At 35.7% G+C, this 22417-nt stretch overlaps 1 protein-coding gene across 3 annotated transcripts; it reads right to left on the bottom strand.

The window, feature by feature from the left end:
- LOC130733841 (ABC transporter B family member 25, mitochondrial) lies at positions 1-22417 on the bottom strand. Of its 3 annotated transcripts, XM_057586121.1 has the most exons (21): positions 21742-22410; positions 21372-21599; positions 20890-21064; positions 20222-20283; positions 19971-20014; positions 16307-16409; positions 15998-16105; positions 15249-15332; positions 13868-13928; positions 12616-12761; positions 12237-12353; positions 11418-11503; positions 8304-8392; positions 7207-7262; positions 6137-6217; positions 5982-6047; positions 5805-5897; positions 4248-4312; positions 806-941; positions 288-463; positions 1-178 (listed from the first exon to the last, which is right to left on the bottom strand). In XM_057586121.1, the coding sequence occupies exons 1-20, from the start codon at positions 22006-22008 to the stop codon at positions 320-322; spliced, it is 2211 nt and encodes a 736-aa protein (XP_057442104.1). In that variant the 5' UTR covers positions 22009-22410; the 3' UTR covers positions 1-178; positions 288-319. The 3 variants fall into 3 exon arrangements, 2 of the variants coding, with proteins under 2 accessions (XP_057442104.1, XP_057442103.1); XM_057586120.1 differs by having other exon boundaries at positions 1-463; positions 21742-22409; XR_009017647.1 differs by lacking the exons at positions 1-178; positions 288-463 and having other exon boundaries at positions 866-941; positions 5805-5905; positions 21742-22417.

The following is a 22417-nucleotide window of genomic DNA, read 5'->3' as shown; positions in this document are numbered from 1 at the left end:
TTCAACAAATAATCCAGTTCCAATAATACAAACTCTTGTTGATACATAAGCTCATTCATCTCAAACTGGTATGTCCATTGGAAAACCAATAACACATTTTCCCTGGAGCAGAGAAAAGTTAACAAATTGATGCTCCCTGCTGCTTGACCCAAAATATGATCTATGTGCATTAATTACTCTAGTAAACAATATAAAATGGATCAAGAGGCTAGAGAGAACTTATAGCTGGAATATCAAAATTGTCATTAAATACATGTGCTATTAACATTGTATTATGCATTTCTTACCCTTACGAAGAGAAAGGGAAAGATTTATTATTTTATGCTCCCACTTTGATGGCTGTGTCAATTGCATCGACTGTGTTATTTTGCTGGCCCCAAAGTTGTGAATATCTTCCCGCATTTGCTAAGAGCTCTTCATGTGGTCCTTGCTCAACAACTTTTCCATTTTCCAAAACAATGATCTGAACATTGACAAAAAAAAACTCTTCATATAAGTATCACAAAACGTTAATTACAAGGATTTTTGAACCAACTACAATAGTTAATCGTAAATCTACTGTTATGAAATGAGACTTATACATAGTGTATTGGTTTACAGTGATGATGTGTTGTCCTGACATATAGAGATTACTACTGGAGACAAAATCAGTTAACTGGATTCTGGACCAATTTATGCAAACTTCATGTAAATTTTGTAATAAGTATCATAAATATGTAAACTATAGCTAGACATATATATAAAATACAGGAAACTCAGTATTGTTTAATGTTGAAGGACATGAACCTAGATAGAGAAAGGTTACCTCATCACACTGCATTGCAGTGGTAAGCCTGTGAGCAACGAATATGGAAGTTCGATCATTAGCTAGTGACTTTAATGCGCTTAAAATCTCTGCTTCTGTAGTGCTGTCAAGGGCACTTGTAGCTTCATCACACAACCTAAGAGAAGACAGAACAAAGACGGGCAAGAAATTACAATATTGAAACACCAGAAATATTTAGGGCGCGTTTGGGTAAGCATAAGCTCTTATTCATAAACAAATCTGACCCTAGTCATAAGCTATTTACAAAAGTTCTCCAAAATACTTGCATAAACCCGTGTGCTAATAAAATGGGACATGTTGATAAAAGTGGTCGTTTCAAACAGACATTAGTTGAACGCTATACTTGAATTTGATAAAATAATTATTGTGTATTTCATTGATTAATACTTGACTGAAAACTACAATATATATAGACTAACAAAGAGATAAAAAGAAACTAAATCTATCTAAACCTATCTCTATTTAAATAGATATTATCTCTATTTAAATAGATATTATCTCTATTTAAATAGATACTAATCTAAAATAGAGAAACAAATCTAAACTATATCTCAATGAGATAATACTAATAGTAAACTAAATCTAAACAGATATTCAACACTCCCCCTCAAGCTAAAGCTTACTTAGCTTTAAGCTTGTAACAAATCGAACCCAAGAAAAAAATTATCTTAATAGATATCCCTTAATAATGACAGTCTTGGCGAATTTCTGAATTGAATAACCTTTCAAACTTCTAGTAAATCCATGGCGATAAAAGCCAACTTCTCATACTTCAAATTGAATAATCTTTCGAACTTCTGCTAAATCCATGGGCAGGCAAAAGACAACTTCTCATACTTGATCTGGCTGAAATTGATGCAAGACAAAAACCAATTCTTCTGGAGTGTCGTAGGGTAGCTGAGTCAGCAAACAAGGGCGAAAAACCAGCAACAATACGCCCGAAAACAAAACAAGGCTGAAGCAACAACTCACCAACAACAACCACACAGAAATAAAACATACTTGAGGTCGATCGATTGATGGCTTCTAAAACAAACAATGGTGTCAACTTTGACACAAACAACTCTCAAACATTAGAGAGCGAGCCAGCGCAACTCGCAGCTAGAGCCCTAAAACCAAAACCAATAACTCTCAACTAGAGAGTGGGCCAGCGCAACTTGCAGCTGAAGCCCTAAAACCAGAAAACCAAACAATCGAGACAAAACAAACGAACTGTCACCTTCAAAACCAAACAAAACCAAATTGCATAAAGTCAGCCAAGATCAATATAATAAGAGCATCACGAACCATGAGACGCAAACTAAGAACTCAAACAGCAAGAAACATCGCAGATGAGAAAACACAGCAGACCCACAAACCAAACTGGAAGAGGAAGACCAGACGACCATTAACGGTGGCGCCACAACACACGTCAAATAGAGGACCTTAAAAACCAAACCTGGCCGAAACACAAATAGGACCAGCGAGAACAATGCAGCGCAATACAATTAGATCCAACCAAACACTTCTTGAATACACCCTCCACCAAACCAGCAACAAGGATAACGATTGTCGGCGGTGGTTGACTGTGGTCTCTATTAGGATATTTAGCAATATCCAACACTTCCCTTCAAACTATAGCATATATGTCATATGCATAGCTTGTAACAAATATAATTAAGATTTAACAATATTCAGATCTTCCCCTCAAGCTAGCGCATATATGTCATATGCATAGCTTTTAACAAATATAATTAACTTGAGAAGCAGCTGCTGCCGGAGAGAGATATTCCCAAAAATAGTCCAAAATTTATACACCAACAAACCACACAATGCAAAACCAATTCTCCACTTTAATAGAGAGCAAAAATCTTTTCCAACTCCAAAACCACACTGTGCCAACCAAAACCAAGAAACCAAAAACAAGAAACTAGAACAACCCAACACACTAATTGAGAACTGGATTGGACCAAAGAGCCACATGGTACTGCTTCATTCTGGCATCATCAGAAACTTCCAATATCACCATCCCAACGCATTGGCATTCCATATTTCCACTTCATGTAACCAATACTCTCGCTGGCAGTGAAGAATTATTATGTCATTCCAATCAAGAATTCTTGAGTAAACAATTGTTGAATCAATTCCCACAATTTCTTCCAATCACGCAACTGCATTAAAGGAAGGAAAATCTGGAGAAAACAACATCTGGAACAGAACCAGGAGGGAGAGCCAAATATCCTGACCAACTATACTACAACGGACGAACATGTATGTGGTCGTCGCGTCGAGTTCAGGTTTGTGCGTTACCTTCACGCGCCGAAGAAGAAGGCGCGGTTGTTTTAAGTATTAAGAAACAAGGGTCAATAGGGTTCCAAGACAAAGGGGACCATAATCAGAAAGAAACGAGGCCGTAAGAAAAGGCTAGAACGAACAAGCGCGGAAGCACAGGACGAGTGAAAATAATCCAAAGAGATTTGGAAGGTCACCATGAGGGGGCTCACGGGGGAGGAGCCCCCTCACAGCGGTAGGATCGAAACTCGCTCTGATACCAACTTGAATTTGATAAAATAATTATTGTGTATTTCATTGATTAATACTTGACTGAAAACTACAATATATATAGACTAACAAAGAGATAAAAAGAAACTAAATCTATCTAAACCTATCTCTATTTAAATAGATATTATCTCTATTTAAATAGATATTATCTCTATTTAAATAGATACTAATCTAAAATAGAGAAACAAATCTAAACTATATCTCAATGAGATAATACTAATAGTAAACTAAATCTAAACAGATATTCAACAGCTATAAAACCAAAAATTACATAATCCCATTCCAAGGTAAGTTCAGTGAAAAATGAACTACGATAAAAATGCAGAGCTTTTGGCTCCAAGAAAATGCAACAAACTAGTGCAATGCCAAGGGACGAGTATATATATCTAACAGACCAGCATACCCCCTCACACAAGAGACCTTTAACACACATGTGATATGCCTACTTCACATTGAGATGAAGGTTAAATTGTTTATGAAAAATGGGGAAAGGATCAATTCTTAACTATTTGGTCATCCTGGCTCTGATGTCATCTTCTAAATAGAAAAAAATAGCTGGAACTCTGTAACTAATCAGTGTACACATGCATGTGTTTATCCTTGTACAATATCAATTACAGTTATAACTGCCTAAATTAACCCCTTAATTAGAGAAATATTGAACTGGACATACACATTTATATTGGCAACTTGTTTTCCCGATGAAATGTGATTCAATCATCATAATGGGTATGCCAGATTCAATCTTTGACAAGAAAGAAGTAAAATTCATAACAGCTATAATCAGTTTGTAAAGCTCCTGAACACTAGTAATTTTTCAAGGTTAAATAGCCAGCCACACACGACAAAAAAGTATATAGTATATGACCAGAGTACTCACAATATTGCAGGCGACTTTAAGAATGCACGAGCTAGGGCAACCCGTTGTTTCTCACCACCACTTAACTGTTAAAGAAAGCCAGTCCATGAAAATTTGAGTGATTTTGTAAATTTATATTTTCATCAATGCATAAAAAAAGGGTCACATTTCCCTAGGTACCACCAGGTTATCAAAATCTACATACAGGACAACAGAAACCAATGGATATCAGTTATACATACTAGTACTTTAGCTTATGATATGCACTGAGAGTAATGGGACAAGTAAGAATTTGTATTAATTTACAGTAAAATAGGACTTGATTAGAATCTGAATACAATATCATAATTATACTCAAAATATTGAAATCAAAGTTCTCCAATAATAAGATGCAAAGTTGAATAGGATTTGTTAGAAATATAACATAAAACTATTCATGTTTATACACCCACCAGCTTAAGCTTTTGGGATAGTTGGTTTTTGTCTTTGTATCATAGCCCTATGTGGTCTAAAATTCGATCCTTGTGTCCTCATTATTCTAATAAAAAGTTGAATTGAACACAAAATAAGCGAGCTTGCGCATTGTCCACAAAAGAGCCACACCCGGAGAGGAAGCTTACATAATGGATGCCCAATATATTAAGGTCAATGGACTCTGCGTGAGGGGCGTGTTTGAAATATAATATAAAACTATTTGTGTCTTCTCTAAACAACTTAAATCTTTTAGGTTAGTTGATTCATGACAACTTGATTTGAATTTGAAGGCAATAGTATAATTATAACGAAAATATTTTGAATTTGACTAAAAATCAATATCAAAATCCAACAATAAGATTTGCAAAATCAGATAGAGTTTTATTTAAATTAGAAGAAAATAACACATTTATTACAACAATATTTTAAATTTGAAATGATTAACAAAATCTTAGAAAACCGTGTGATTATAATGGGAGTTCATTTTGGCTTGAGAATGCCTCACATATAAGATACAAGACTATGTCCATGGGTTAGCTAGCCTAACTCTTGGCCAAAAGCTAGCTCCTGCGGTGAGAATTTCCACTCACTCTCATGACTCAACATCTAGACGTGGGTATTGTAGGAATGATTATTTTATCGCACTAGTTAAGCCACAAGACTAGGTTGATTGTGCTAGGAAACCCGCGGAGCCAAGTTATATTTGTACACTTGTGAGCGGCCCAACATCAGATCTAGGATACACTCTAATACTATCTTCGAGTTCATGTTAACGTCTAATTCAACCCTAAAAGATAGCTCATGAAGCGAGGAACTGACGATTGGCTAAACCATTATAAGGAACTGAGGATTGCCTAAACCATTATAAGTTCTGCCAACGTGGGGTGTCAACATTATAACCTATTTTGGGTCAGTTTTATATTAAATTTCATGTCATCATATATGTTAATGACAATCGATTTTATCTATAAATCTACATTGCCAGTGCCTGTTCCGGTAGCTTGACTTAAGGTTTGCAATTCCATATATCTTACCCTTAAAAAAGATCATCCAAAAGCATAAAAAAATAAAATATGTTCTAAAATAAAAGGGAATTTCTTTCACCTTGAGCCCTCGTTCTCCCACGACTGTTGAATATTGCTGAGGAAAACTCATGATTGTATCATGAATGGAAGCTTGCCGAGCAGCTTCATAGACCTGCAAGTCTAGAGTAATGAGCTAAGAATAACTTGGATCCGTGAAATGAAAATTTGCATAGTGAATAAGGAAAATGGAAGTTACCTCCTCTTTTGTTGCTGACAGACGACCGTAATGAATATTGTGAAAAATTGTATCATTGAAAAGTACCTGCACATAATCATTCAGGCTTTCAAAACTTGCAAAATCCAACATGGCCAATGAACAATTCTAAAGATACAAGCATATTTCCAACGTACAGTATCTTGTGGAACAACACCAATAGACTTCCGCAGACTTTCAAGGGTTATCTCCCGAATATCTTGACCATCAATCTTTATCTGTAAAGTACAAGTGTGAATGATCATTTAAGAGAAGAGTAATGGCTATCCTAAATTCCTAATGACAATTTACAATAACAACAACAACCAAGCTTTATATTAGTCACTTAACACGGTCAGTTACATGAATCAAACAACGTGTTTGGGCTCTATCACATTGTAATCCTTAGTATTATGTCTATAATGCCTCATTCTAACTTCTGGGATATTGTCTCGCTCTTTTACTTCATGTGTTTTTGTATTAACTTATACTAACTTTATGTGTTATATTGCACAATTTGAAATTTTGTGGACCAAAATCGCTCGTTTTAAACAAAGGGGACCCAAATCACACAAGGGCCTAATATCAGGGACCAGAAGTGCAATTAAGCCTTTTAGTTATTGATGTGTTATAATATGCTTGCTAGGAAATTTCCGTTGATGACCATTCTAGTGAAGTCTCCTTTTCCTATACAAATTACGTAATTATTAGGACATAATTTTCTTTGATTATCATTTGTTGAGATTCATGTCACTTGGTCTCTAAATATTAGAGCTTGTAATTTGCACATTATCAGTGAATAAAATTCTAATCACTCAATTGTCAAGTCTTAGAGTAATTTACAGTAACTTAGGTCAATTTTTAGGATTGATTCCCTTATATTTCATGAATTATCTTCCTCAATTATTTAGGATTCAGGGTCTAGTATTAGTATAAAAAAGGATTAGTTCTTTCTCTTCCGCAATAACATCCAGCATATCATTTATATCAATATAGTATTTTATTATTCTAAAAATTACTTTTCCTCCTTCTGAGCCTAAAATACTATCCCTTTAACTTCAACATTTATTAAAGTCTAAAAACAGTTAAACACATTTAGAGTCATACATCACACAAGTCAGAGAATCAAGCACCCCTCGGTGCAAATGAGACAGGATAACACTTAATGTTACATATAGCATGGAAATTTAGCTTAAACTCACTATAGAGTAAACTCATTGTTTCTTACATTTCCAGAATGAGGATCAAAAAACCTGAATATCAATCTAAGAATGGTTGATTTTCCTGTCAATCATGTACACATTAGAATCATGTCAGAAGTTAACAAAATTTATAGAGAAGAGAATGTTCACAAGTCAGAAAATACAACATCAGACCATATTTATATTTGAAAACCAACAATGATACGTTCACACCCCATTTCCACCCATTTTTATTTCTATCTCTCTCCTCTTATCATCTATCACATCTCATACTTTCTCTCTCTTACTTTTTCTTTTCTTCCTATCTCTCTCCTCCTTCCACCTCTTTCCACCCCAAAAAGGGGTGTGAAAGCACCATTATTCATTTGCCAACAGAGGAATTCCATGTTTTAGAAGTCAGCACATCCTACAAGCACTAAACCATTGGGAAACCCTTTAAAAAAGGAAGGTTCTGTTCAAATGAGGTTGGCTATGCAGCAATTATGAAATTCACCCAACTAGCTAGTAGCTATGGCTGAGAAAAAGTATAATTAACAGCTAACTTCAAAATACAGTGCAATGAACTCTCAAAATAATAACCAAATTGAGATCCTATCCTAGAACGAATGATATTGTTGAAATGGCTGGAGACGCACTGTTAGACAGCAACAATTAATTAGAAAAGCCTCAAGATTTACCCTAGAGGAAATCATTCGAAAACAATAATGTTAGAAGTATAATATAAAACCATTTACGTGTCTTCACCCAACAACTTAGCATTAAAGCTTCTATGACTGAGTGGCCTAGAATTCGGTACTTGTTAACCCCAATTTATTCTAATAGAAAGTTAAATTTCAGCACAAGGTCGGTGGGTCTGTGCACTGTCTACACTTCAAGCCCAATGGGCTCTTGTGTGAGGGGACATGTTAGAAGTATAATATAAGGTTATTCATGTGTCTTAACCAACAGCTTAAGCTTTTGGGATAGTTAGCTCATGACAAGTGACAAAGGTGAAAATCTATCCAGGAAATTCCATTCTTCCTGTCCAATCATGGGTAACATTACAGGAAAACAAAATTCAAGTGACAATTTTGAAAATAAATGAATTGAAGAAAATAAAGAATTCCATCATGTTGAACCTTACCACTTCCACTAGTCCCAACAATTGCAACACTTTTACCAGCTGGCACAACAAGTGATATTCCATCTAGTATCTTTCTTTCTGTGAGATAACTGAAGTGATAGCATGCATCAACATACAATCACAATAATATTAGTCAAAACTCAAAAGCTATATTTGATCAGCATGTTAGCATGTAGTAGAGGTGCAAATTTTCTATTTTATCATATACAAATTTCCATGCCACCTATTTTGTAACTTCTTAAAAAGATTTAACCAAGTTGATATCAGTTCGTGCCACTGGTATTTTTATTTTCTAGAAAAAAATGAATGAGAGTATTTTAGTTATTGGCTAGATCTTACTAACTCTCCATCTAGGTCTCACTGAAAAGTTTACATACGAGGTATATCCATATAATTACTTGCAATCACTAAACAGTGGCATATTCATCAACTTGATGTCAATAATGCCTTTCTCAATGGTGCACTTCAGGAGGAGGTGTACATGACACAACCTTCTGGGTTTCAGAATGAGGATAAGACACTTGTTTGCAGGTTGAACAAAGCTCTCTATGGCCTCAAACAGGCCCCTAGAGCTTGGTTTGAAAGGTTAAAGTCAGCTCTTGTGAAGTATGGCTTCAAACCTAGTAGATGTGAGTGTGACCCCTCTTTGTTCACTTTCCACAATGCAACTTGCTGCATTTACATCCTAGTCTATGTAGATGATATTATCATTACAGGCAACTCTTTGCCTCTTGTGCAGAAAGTGGTTGAGAATCTCAATTCTGAGTTCTCTTTGAAGCAGCTAGGACTGCTAGATTATTTCCTTGGTGTTCAGGTGCATCATCTTCAGGACAGGTCATTATTGTTGACCCAGACAAAGTACATCACTGATCTACTTGAAAGAGCGGATATGGGAGAAGCCAAGGGCATCTCTACTCCTATGGTTGGTGGTGCAAAATTGAGCAAATATGGAGCAGATTACTTTGCTGATCCTACCCTTTACAGATCCATTGTAGGAGCACTTCAATATGCCACCTTAACCAGACCTGAGATAAGCTTTGCTGTGAACAAAGTTTGTCAATTTCTAAGTCAGCCATTGGAAGATCATTGGAAGGCTGTTAAGAGAATATTAAGGTATCTTAAGGGTACTCTTCATCATGGGCTGCATCTTAAGCCTTGTTCTCTTCATTCTCCTGTTTCTCTAGTGGCCTTTTGTGATGCTGATTGGGCATCAGATCCTGATGACAGAAGGTCAACATCAGGATCATGTGTTTTCTTTGGCCCTAATCTTGTGTCTTGGAGCTCCAAGAAGCAGACCTTAGTGGCTCGTTCCAGTACTGAAGCAGAATACAGAAGCCTAGCCAATACCTCTGCTGAGCTACTGTGGGTTCAGTCACTTTTGCAGGAGTTGCAGATTCCTTTTTCTCCTCCTAAAATCTTTTGTGACAACATGGGTGCAGTGGCTTTGACCCATAATCCAGTTCTACACACCCGCACTAAACACATGGAGCTTGACATCTTCTTTGTGAGGGAAAAAGTTCTCAACAAGTCTCTTTTTGTGCATCAGATTCCTTCAGTTGACCAACTGGCAGATCTCTTTACAAAGGCTCTTTCACCTCTTCGTTTTGAAACTCTTCGTGACAAACTCAATGTGATTGAGAAATCCATTTCTCACCCACCTTGAGTTTGAGGGGGCCTATTAGAGTAGAGTACACATTACTCTGATTAAGAAGTTAGTTACTGTTAGTAGTATAGTTAATATTTGAGTTAGTTACATTCTGTTAGAATGAGCTGTCAATACAGCTGTCATGTGAGCTGTCATTACAGCTGTCACATAACTGATTCTGTTAGAGTTGGTAGCTTGCTTAGCAAGCCTTGTATTCTCTATAAATACTGAGATCACTCATTGTAATCTTTAGCTTTTCAATAATGAAATTCAGTTACATATCTTAGAGAGTTTAACAGTAGAAAAAATAGGTTTAAATAACTCGACATATTAAATTATCTAACGATCCAAATTCATAAGTATTAAAAACACTGTAAAATTATTAGCATGCGACAGCTTTTAAGGAAAAAAGAATTTTACCAGAGTAAAGATTAAAGCACATCTAAGGATAAGATATCTTCCAAAACAGAACATGAAAAGAACTAAATGGAAAAGAGTCTAGAGTTTAGAAGGCTGATCAATCTCTCTACATAACAAACATGAAACACCCTTGAAAGTTGAAACAACCATAAGGAAAGCAGCAAATATAAGCGCAAAAAACTGTAAAGTGAATTTTGGAGCAAATCCAGACCCTTGAATCTGCGGTCTTCCACTCCAACACAACACCCCAAATAACAACAGACTACACACTAGAAATATGGCCAAAGTAGTCTTACAAAGAATGGACAATCCTCAACTGATGAGCTAACTTTCAGGGTTGAGTTAGACTCACTCACCCCAAATTCTAAGATAGTATCATAACATATCCTAAATTTTTTATTGAGCCATCATGTTCAAATTCAAGAGTCAACCTAACTCATTCTGGCTACCCAAGAAATCTTTGACCCACAGCTATTTAAAGAGAGAAAATAATGTATTCAATCTAACCCTGCAGACTGCAGATATCTCAAAATAAGAAATTAAAAATATCAATCGAGCCGCATGGCATTCCCAAAAAAGCAATCATATTCTCCAAATGTGTAGCCCAAGCATGAGGTAGTGTGTTAAGATCCCACATTGACTAAAAATGACCAAGGTAGTTCTTGTAAAGGTTGGGCAATCCCCACCTTCAGCCCAAATTCTAAGAAAAGTTCTCACTGATTTCCAGGCTCACATTTTAGTCAAAGCTTTCAATATCATGGAGACTAGAATGATACTAGCTAGTAGTAAAGGTCACTTTATGTTCACTTGATTGTTCTCATTCTAGTAATCCATCTAGGGTGTAACCGGAACCTTAATTTTTGAGGTGAACATTGCAATTCACAAACTACTGGAACCTTAAACACTCAAGCATGCGGGGGAGTGTTGGAATTCATGTGTTAGACACTAGGGCTTGAAAATTCATGTATTAATATCAAGATTATGTTGTTAGCCAAAAGTCAGTCTACATGAATGATAGCACATTATGTAGTAAAGAGAACATCATGCACCTAAAATGTACATTCTCAAATTGGATCCTCCCCCCATTATATCTCAGAGGCTCTGCGTTGTCTTTGTCCCTGATGTCGGCTCTTTCCTGTAATAATAATTATTACTATTATTATAGAAAAAAGAAACTTGCAATATCACAAAATCAGGCAGGTAGCAAAAATTGCTGGTAATCACGATCACATGCATAGAAAACATATCTTTGAACAAATAAAGGTCACATACATGTGGAAAACAGTAATCGGACACCGAACATATCTGATTCAGCTGTCTATACTAGGAAATATTTTATGTTCTGTAATAGATTTTGTTTCTAGAGTTAGGCACATTTAATTGTATCTCCCACTCCATTAGGAAATCCTGAAAACCATGGGATCTAACATGTATTTCCTATTTTACCTAGTTTTCCTTGTATATATCTAACCAATATGTGTATCAGGATAAATAGTAAATAATATTCTCGTATTATTCAATTTTTGTGACTACAGAGATTATGAACATGGTTACAGAGAAAATGCTTCTTAAAAAACAACTCCGTGAAGTGCAGAAGAATATAGAAATTTAATTACTAGAAAGAACAAAACTCACCAAGAATATTCAACATTAAACATAGAAATAATACTAAACTAATTGAAATAAGAGGCAATAACCCAATTCCCATGCCACCAAGAAGTCTAGTAATAAACATCTTAAACTCATAGGATAGTATTTGTCTACTATGCTCACACACGCAAGTACATTCAGTGGTGGAAGAAAATTTTTATAATCAAACAATACACTTTAAGAATTTAAGTGCAAGTTAATCTTTTGAAGTTCTATACCTCAAGTAACTGAAACATGGATTTCATGTCAACTAAACTCTGTATAGTCTCGCGATAAACACTACCAAGAAAATTGAGAGGAAGAGATAGTTGGAAGAGCAGCCCATTCACCATCACCTGTACATTGAATTTAGATTATAATTCAGATCATATTTATTAAGTATGGATATAACAATTTATGCTTTATTTTAATATTTTAAAAATAGAAAATATTCATTAAGACAGAAGATAATTACAAAGAGATGTAAGGATAAGGGACCCTCCTTAATGCAAAAGAAAAAGGAAAACATTTAAGAAAAAATAGAAACACCAATGCAGCAAAGCTACCCAAACCAAACCCAGAACACAGAACATAGAATTTAATCTGATGAAACTTTACCAAATCACCAACAGTCATCGTGCCATTCATGATCCCATGAGAACACAGCACCATTGCTGTTGAAAGAGCAGTACTAAATATAATATTTTGACCAAAGTTCAACAAAGCAAGACTGCGTTGGGTTTTCAGAGCAGCATCCTCATACCCTGTACAATAAGATTACAAAAACACAAACACCAGCAGTCAATTATACAAAAAAAAACCTAAAAAAAAAACTGAAAAAAAGCTTAAATGAAATTAGACAACCTGCCATAATTGTATTTCTGTTGATGAAATAAGATATTCGAATTTCGAAGATAAGAACTAAAGTATTACCGACAAATTAGACTAAGATATGAGAAAAAGCCTAAATGAAATTAGACAACCTGCCTCAGTGTCAGTGTGGTTGACAAATTTTCATTTGTCATACCTCCTTGAGTTTGAGGGGAAATGTTAGTGTATATATGATCGACTGTTATGTTAACCTAGCTTGTAAGCTCTGTATTATTCTGTTGTGCCAGCTCTGAATTGTATCAGTCTGCTATGCCCACTGTATAGCCAGCTGTGCTTAGTTGAAATATCTGTTAGAGGTGGTTAATGTAGTTTCCTAACAGATTAGTTAGCTTCTCAAGTAAGCAATTCATTCAGCTCTTCTATATAAGAGCTACATCTTGTAAATCAAAATAATAAGGAAAAATACAGATTTGTTCATCTTCTCAAAATCTGATTCTCTCGCCTTTTTCTCATTCTGATTTTATCTTAAGTCTTAACAGATTATATATTTTTTATACATATTGAATTCCTAAATGTGATTTAAAAAATGTAACACAGGCACAGAGAATTCATCTTTACACGACACCGGTGAGACATGAAAACGCATAGCTTGGCTTCAAAATGTACTTTGAACTGACTTAGTGACTTATCAATTTTTCTACACAAGATAATTGTAATTGAAGGTAGACCATTTTTTAGTGAAAGTCAACTTACAAGAAATTCCAAGACACGAAGAAACTAAACTGATTCTCGTTCTAGAAAAAAAAAGGCCAACAGCATTATTAATATTTTTAATTTAAAAGATAAATTAAGTTGTACAGAATTTACATATACTAATTACCATTTATTGCTTGATACCATCCCAATTTCATTCCAACAGCAATGTATATAAAATTATAGAAAAGGAGACATATCGCTTTGCTTACCCAAGCTTTTCAACTATGCTATTTAAAAGAACTCAAACTCTACTTGGTCAATCACCACAAGATCAATTACTTACTCTCTAGGTACTTGTCATACTTATCAGCTTCATAAACTTCATTATTGAAATATTTGACAGTCTGTAAAAGAAGACCAAAAAAAATCATCATACAGTGGCGACTGTTGTAATTTGTAAATAATGTATTTGTATTCATGCTGTATTATTGAGATTTGATATGAGCAGAATTATGAGAGATTCTTTCATTGATCTAAAATGAAGAAATACAAAGTATTTATAGATGTGGCTTCAGTTATAAGCGTAACTTCAACTCTAACAAACTTCATCTAAATCATATTCCTTCTACTGATCATATTCAGATTTCAGACAAAGCCTTTTTCTTTCACAAACTTTCAGTTTCTCGAGGACAAACTCTGGGTTGCTGACAAGTACACCATTGAGCCTCTGAGTGTGAGGGATATATGATATAGTATCGGATGTAATAGTGTTTAGTTAGAATCAGTTGTACTACTGGATTTTATCTCTAAGACTGTTTGGTTCAATCATCAATACAAGATCAACATCAGGTTATTGTATGTTTTCAGGTGGAAATTTGGTAACATGGAGGAGTATTATGTGAGCTATTATGGATAAAAGTTGTATTAGATGACTTGGAAGATAACGTGCGAAGATCCTCTAAAATTGTTTTCTGACAATAAATCATTTATGAGCATTTCTCAAATCTAGTTTCACATCACAGGACAAAACTGACTTTGTTTAGAAGAAATTACATAGTGGTTTGATAACAACAGCAAATATTCCTTTTTGACACTGGTCGATATATTAACTAGAGGGTTATCAACTGAGCACTTCCAGAATCTTACTAGCAAGCTGAGGACAACAGATATTCGTTCATTGGGCATTTTCCCTTTTGTCAGGACAAAACCTATAAATCGTAAATTACTTATTGTTAGAGTCCCACATTGGCTAGAGATGTGGCCAAGCAATTGCTTATATATGGTTGTGCAAACCTTAACTCTTGAGCTAGCTTTTGGGTTAAGTTAGGCCTTCTTCATGGTATTAGAGCCGATGGTTGTTTGACCATGGGCCTGGACCCCTATCCTAGATCCATTTGTTGTGGAGACCTCCCATATTTGGGCCACCCGTTTCATTCCACGCTCCAGATGTTCTACACTGGGCGTGAGGGGGTGTGTTAGAGTCCCACATTGGCTAGAGATGTGGCCAAGCAATTGCTTATATATGGTTGTGCAAACCTTAACTCTTGAGCTAGCTTTTGGGTTAAGTTAGGCCTTCTTCACTTATGTACAAATTTGACTTAGTGAATAGTTTCCAGCATCATTCCTTTCAATTTTTTTTTATTGTGACAAAGACAACAAAATAAAGAAAACATTAAACAGCATAAATAAATCAAAACACAGGCATTAGTGACTGAAATGCTCACCTCATAATTAATAAGTGAATCAACAACCCTTGTAGTGGCATCATTATCAGCTTTATTCATGGCTTTCCTGAATTTAGTCCTCCACTGAAAAAGACAGGAAATGTAAGAGACAATGAATGAGACACCCTAATAACCCAATCTACAATGAATTTCAACTGGTTTACTTATCATACTAAAGTCCATTTATCCAACCATATCAGTTGACCAGTAACAGATATTGTTTTTGTTATTGAGAACTGAAACTGTTTTCATACAAGGGGAAATAGGAAATTTTCTAAAATTTATTAAGTGCTTTTGGTAGTAGTAAGACAAAAAATGTTAACTTTTCTTGGCAATGTGCAATCCAGGCCACTACCAGGTGCAATTGGTTGGAGCATAAAATTCATTATTTTTACAAATGTTTTTTTGGCTCAGTAGCTGATTTGGGATAAGACTTTAGCATTAGCTTATATTTGGTGAACAATGGTCCTTTTAAAAGGATTTCCCTTTTTAACCAATCTCACTCCTCCGTACATAATTCAAGGGTTAAAAAATGTCTTAACATTTGCATACCAGGATCCTGACCATTTTAACCTCCACAAATCAAATGGCTAAATGTACAAAATGTGAAATAATGTAAAGTCTGCCACAATGCCATGAACATATGACTGACAAGAACAACAATGAAAATTGGCAATTATAGAACCATTACAAACATAAATACATTAGATATCTAGATAAATTAACTGTTGAAGGCATGGTATTGGTACCTGAGTGATAGTCAGTGTAAAAATAATATAAGCAGCAACTGATAGGGAAGTAATCCAAGCAAAAGGAGCTCCGAAATTGTAAGCCAGTATACCTGATACCATAGATATCTGGATGGATACATGTTAAATCTGCTGACGTTGTTCAAGAACAAAGAAGCAAGAGTTGGGATGACAAAATAATTTTCAATTCGTTAAAGTAAAATCAAAGGTGAAAATGCAGCTACTACTTATGGTCTTCTGTGCTTAATACTGACCAACATAGGAGAATACATCATAGAGCTAAGAAACACGAGAGTAACCGAGGCGTACCTCTAATATGGTGGGTGCTACATTGAACACCATAGAGGAGAGAATGAAATTTATTGCACGGCTACCACGATCAATTATTCGACTTAATCCACCAGTTTCTCGACTAGAAAAACAAAAACTAGATAAGAATCATACACATTGAAACAGCAATGTAGAGTTTTAGTCATAATGAAGAAAGAGAGAAGCATAACTAGAGGTTAATCTATCATAGCTTTGATCGTTCAGTCAATACAAGTTCACATTTAAATAAGTTTACACATTTCCCAGTGATGAATGGTTGGCATTCTCGAAGCAGTGTTAAGGTCACACATTGACTAGAGATATGACCGAAGTAGCCTTTAAAAAGGGTACAGCAATCCTCACCCCTGAGCTAACTTTTGGGCTAGAGTTAGGTGTAACCTGAATTCTAAGAAGCCAGAGACAAGGTTCTAGAAATAGCATGGTATTTTACTAGAAATAATAGGGAAAATGTCCCCGGGTTACAGCACTGCAGATCAAGGAGAATCTGCACCACTTTGCCCAAAGGCCTCTGATTCCTCTCAAATACATATATAGTTTCACTCTCTTCCCATCTTTTATTTATAACATGCTATCTTTTCCAAATTCTTTTATTTTGTCCTATTCCTAAAAATACTAATTTCATTATAGATTGATTTTTCCTAATTACAATATTTTATAGTATCTACTTACAGCTCTGGAATGATTATTTACAAATTACTTTATTTAACAAGATTTACGTATAATAATTCTATTCAAGAATTATTCACTCCTAATTACTATATTGAAAAATATCTTTAATAGTTCTATCCTAATTAGTAATTACTACATTCAATAGTCTCATAAGTATCCATCTTTCTTCTTTTATATGCTTTTTTAATAAACATCTAATTACTATATTGAATAATATCTTTAAATATGCATCTTATTAGAATTTAAGTTCCTGTCGAGCGGAGAGCGAGATAGGTTGAGGAGATCACATCCACGTTGGGTTAGTAGTATTAGAGATTTGGACATCATCCACATACTTTCACCACAAAACCCTAAGACAATGGGTAAGTGGATCCTTTCACTTATATACTATCGAACCTTTACTTTTCTACCCAATGTGGGACTTCTTTAGTCACACTTGTACTCCAACATTCCCCCTTCAAGTTGTCAAACAACCACTTAATCCCAAAAGCTTAAGCTGTTGGGTAAGGGCTACATGAATGGTTTTATATTATATTCTAACCCGCCCCCTCACGCAAGAGCCCTTTGGGCTTGAAGCGTGGATAAATGCACAGGCCCACCTACCATGTGCTTAACTAAATTCCACTTCTTTTAATTAGAAACTAGAAAGTGAGGGAAGCAAGGATCGAACTCTAGACCTCTCGACCATAGAGGCTCTGATACCATGTCAAACAACCACTTAATCCCAAAAGCTTAAGCTGTTGGGTAAGGGCTACATAAATGGTTTTATATTATATTCTAACACAAGTGTGACTCCATTTTTTCCTCTTTATTTTTTTTTTTTGAGCCCATTCTTATTTTTATTTTTTTGTCTGGGATTTTACTCCTTCATTTGAGTCTCAAAGGCCTTACAACGTGCTTTGCTTGGGCTTTTACTCCTTTTTCTGAGTTTCAACTTTCACGTCTTGCTTTTGCTTGGGCTTGTCCTCATTCATCTGAGTCCTAGCCTACGACTTTTCTTGTTTTTTGTTTTTTGTTTTTTTGTTTATATATCTACCGAGTGAATTACAAGGCTGTAGGATTTTGAGAGCCTGCTCTCTCCACATTAAGTCATTAACTATTCCCAATTTCGGAATGCCCTTCTGTTCAGACCCAACCCCTAATATATAATTGTTGCTATCTAATTTAAATTCAAACTATAACGGTTAATAACTGCTGTAATAATAAAACTACCCAACTAAAACTTAAATAATAACTTCCTAACTACTAATAACTACCCTGCGCAACCCTCACATCCCCTGGTTGCACCTCCGCTCCATCCTCTGTCGCGCCACCACCGGGTGGTCGTATCTCCTTGGCTTGTATTCAGCATCCTGCGCTGATAAACTCTGGTAATAAGGGGCCGACCCCTATCAGAAGCATCGTGAGACCGCAGAATGAAAGAGGTTGAAGTGTCAAACAAAGAATGAATGAGACTACAGAGAGAGGACCGAGAGAGTGAGGGCTCGTTGGGACGAAGATGAACAAGGTCATCAGCGATTTAGAATGGGTGAGATCGATTGAGGGGAAGAAAACCCTATAATTTTTTTCGTATTTGAACCAGATGTAAAATCATACCCGAAAACCCTCGCTGTCCAAAATTGCAATGTTGTACACGATTTTACAGTTTCCCGACCTGAATAAGCGATTTGACCTAATTACGCAAGCAACTCAGCTCACTTGGAGGTTGCAGGGTCGTAGAACAATGCAAGTCTACGATTAAAAACATTGGTCATGATCATTTGACAACAGTTAAAAGTTAAAGCCCATGCCATCCCGAAAATTAAGGTAAACTGTAAACTATGGTTCTATACTACGAAGAATGATATATAGTACTCAGTCTGAATTTTCTAAACTTTCTTGAAGTAGATATTAAAAGATGATCAAACTTGAGTTGCATTGGTATACATACGAAAGATAAGGTTCCTATTGAAGGCTCTTTAGCTTTCTGACTAGAATTCTAGACTCCTCACAAATTCTAAAAGTCTCTTCACCAACCAAAATTGCAATGTTGTACACGATTTTACAGTTTCCCGACCTGAATAAGCGATTTGACCTAATTACGCAAGCAACTCAGCTCACTTGGAGGTTGCAGGGTCGTAGAACAATGCAAGTCTACGATTAAAAACATTGGTCATGATCATTTGACAACAGTTAAAAGTTAAAGCCCATGCCACCCCGAAAATTAAGGTAAACTGTAAACTATGGTTCTATACTACGAAGAATGATATATAGTACTCAGTCTGAATTTTCTAAACTTTCTTGAAGTAGATATTAAAAGATGATCAAACTTGAGTTGCATTGGTATACATACGAAAGATAAGGTTCCTATTGAAGGCTCTTTAGCTTTCTGACTAGAATTCTAGACTCCTCACAAATTCTAAAAGTCTCTTCACCAACCACAAACTCCCTATGTCAATCAACCCTGGAGTTTGCTTATTTTCTTCTCCTCAATTATGCGGGGTATCCTAGGGAAACCCCCAAGGGCCTCCTGCCGATACTTAAAAAATACACTGTGTGCACTTGTCCATTTAGTTCTATAGAAGGCTTACGTAGGTGTAAGACTTTAGTATCCTTCCAACATGAATACAATATGATTTTTGTTGATCCAACCGTTCAATTATAACTATTCATCACCTCGACTATTTGTGTCAAATCTGGCAAAATTTAAACAACAATAAGGCTATGATCAAATGGTTCTCATTTCATATATTTCAAAATGTCTGCTATGATGTTAATCTTTGATGTAACTCAATGACGAATTAAATAGCTTTGAATTGATGTAAAATTTTATTGATATGATGTATATGACAATAACTTTCAGTCCATGTGTAGATTTTAGAATACAATCATAAGGTAAAGGGTGAATGAATGTTGTATGACTACTGAAGTTTTACACCAATGTAACGTCATCTCTCCTTATAGATACATGTACATATTAATACAAAAGCCATACCTTAGATGATACCGAAGGTCAAGCTCATGCAAATGTGAGAAGACCTGCAATAGTCAGATACTAACATAAATTGACTATTTTTAACATCATACAACCAAGATATGATTATGAAAAGGAGGGGAATAAACACTCAAACTAATAGAAATTGAAATAGGAATATAATCTAAAAACTGAGTAACTTATTGATACAAACATATGAACTGAAAATATTTTTCCTTCTAAGATACACTGAAACAATGAAAGCAGCATACCTTTCTTGATACCAATCGAATTGTTCGGAGTGCTACCTTAGAAAATAATGCATTCCGCAGTTCTGCCATAATTAGTTGAATCCAAAAATTAAAAATTAACAAAATGGATCACAAAAACTATGTTTGTTTTCAAAGAAACAAACATAAAAGTAACTGCATCAAGGACATTATGCAAATGTCTGACAGAGGACACAAGCAGCTAGGGCTAGTGATGAGCTTAGACGGCTCAAAAACTATTTGAGGCTTGACATCCTTAAAGGTATTTCTTTCCCATTCTCTATACTATTCTGCCTATGGTTGTTGCAAGGGTATTGCCATGTCCAATCTGAACAGGGTTTGGGCATCGTGCTTTCTCCTATTTACACTGTTTCTTTTCTTTTGTTGCGTGTTTTACATTAGTTCATTTTAGCTCTTAGAGGATATACCATACCTGGCTCTTAGACTTCTGACCCTTAATAATACTTATTTACCTTCAGTCTATCCAAAAGAGTGGAAGTTAAATCTTTAACATAAATATGGATCCTATGGGCATAAAATGTAGATAAAAGAAGTGTGTCCTTTAAGAAGCCTAGAATTTAGAATTACAAAGCCTGCTAGTGCTAACGCCATGACTAAGTTCAACAGGAGGACAAAATAAGTATCATAACAATCACTTCATTAATAAATACCGTTGAAAGCAGAAGCTCCTGATCGTGCAATCCCATATCCAATTAACACCGCCGCAGGGGTTGCAAAAAGAGCCACCGCGGCCGAATTTGAAGCAATAGCACCAGCATTGCCCGTGGCAGCCGTCAACCAATCAACTGCAAGCTTGAATAGGAAAGGGACCTGAACATTCAAAACCTGAAAGAAAAAGCAAAAGAGGGTATGACGTGCGCACAGCAGAAAACAAGTACCAATCACAAGGGTCACCGTCTCACTGATCAGCATCAGCAGGTTAACCACAACACAACACAATGAATAAGCAACAACTCTTAACTTTCCACAATCCTTTTCTCTCACACCTATATTCCACCTCATATTTCTTCCTATATCTCTTCCATCACATTTCCAATCACATCCTCCCTTTCACATGTTTTGCTATCTCTCTCTTACACCTTTTTCCCACCCAAAATTTTCTTTCCACTAAGTAATTAACCATTTCACTAACCTTAGCCCCAACAAGTAAAAACAATGCAGCAACAACCCGAAACCGAAATTCCGGGTTATCTTTCATCCAAAGGTAACTGGCAAGCGTACGAATGATCTTCGCATCCGAAATTTGTCCCCCTGGAGGTGATTTAACAACAGCTGAATCAGCCTTCTTTTGGCTCTGGCTTCCATCATCAGGTTTACTTGAAGAAGTTGAGAAAAATCCTCGCCCGTCTACCGTCGAACTCTGCTCCACACAATTCCCAAACAAACACAATCAGCATCAAAACCATTGAATTAAAACCAATCACAAACAAAACATGGAAACAATCATCCCAAACAAAATTCAAAAAAAAAAAGAAAAAACCAAGTTAAGCATTTGAACTCACAGATTGTAGTAAGTAAGGCCTAGTTACTCTTCCAGAAGAAGATGGAGAATCAGAGAGAAACCCCTTTACAGTAAAAAGCAAACTTGGGCATGTTCTGGATTGGCGGTTACTCAAACTGGTTCCATAACTGTAACCTCTTGCACTGCGAAATTGGTAGCAGCTGGTGGTGGTGATGCCAGAAGCACTTAGAAGCGATCGAACTCGATTGTTGGGTCTGGCATCGCGTTGAAGAAGGTGCCTAGAAGCAGAAGCTGCAGCGGCAAGCATTGCTGAAAGACCCAAAGTTTGCAACTTTGAGTTTTTTCAGTGGAATTCTGCAAATGGGTATCTGTGAATCGAAGAATTTTTCGTAGATTCAATGGAATTGTGACCCAAAGTTTGCAGCTTTGACTTTTTCAGTGTGAATTGATGAAGAATTTTTCTTAGGTTTGATGGAATTGGGGAATTTAAGAACAAAACCCTAAACAAATTTTAGAGGATGGATTGAATTGAGAGTGAATAGAAGAGAACAAGTAGATAGAAGAGGTATGGGTTTCTTTCCCCTTTTCCCTTTCTATCAGGCATGTTCATTCACGTGCTTAAATTTTGCACACACTTATCAAATTGAGTTATGGAGACTTGCATAGATTCATGTGTAACCCCAACTAGATGGGAACTGAAAAGTGAAAAGATAACG

Source organism: Lotus japonicus, chromosome 1 (assembly GCF_012489685.1).
Source record: "Lotus japonicus ecotype B-129 chromosome 1, LjGifu_v1.2".
Lineage (NCBI taxonomy): Eukaryota > Viridiplantae > Streptophyta > Magnoliopsida > Fabales > Fabaceae > Lotus > Lotus japonicus.
Note: the sequence above shows the minus strand (reverse complement) of the source record. Positions and strands in the feature narration are given on the sequence as shown.

Bases quoted from the DNA above. Each gene is read 5' to 3' on its own strand.
- LOC130733841 (XM_057586121.1), bottom strand. From the start codon at position 22,008: ATGCTTGCCGCTGCAGCTTCTGCTTCTAGGCACCTTCTTCAACGCGAT. The intron at 5,898-5,981 runs GTAACTTCCATT...CTAGACTTGCAG, and splicing joins TGTCAGCAACAAAAGAGGAG to GTCTATGAAGCTGCTCGGCA. The intron at 4,313-5,804 runs GTGAAAGAAATT...TTTCTTTAACAG, and splicing joins TGGGAGAACGAGGGCTCAAG to TTAAGTGGTGGTGAGAAACA.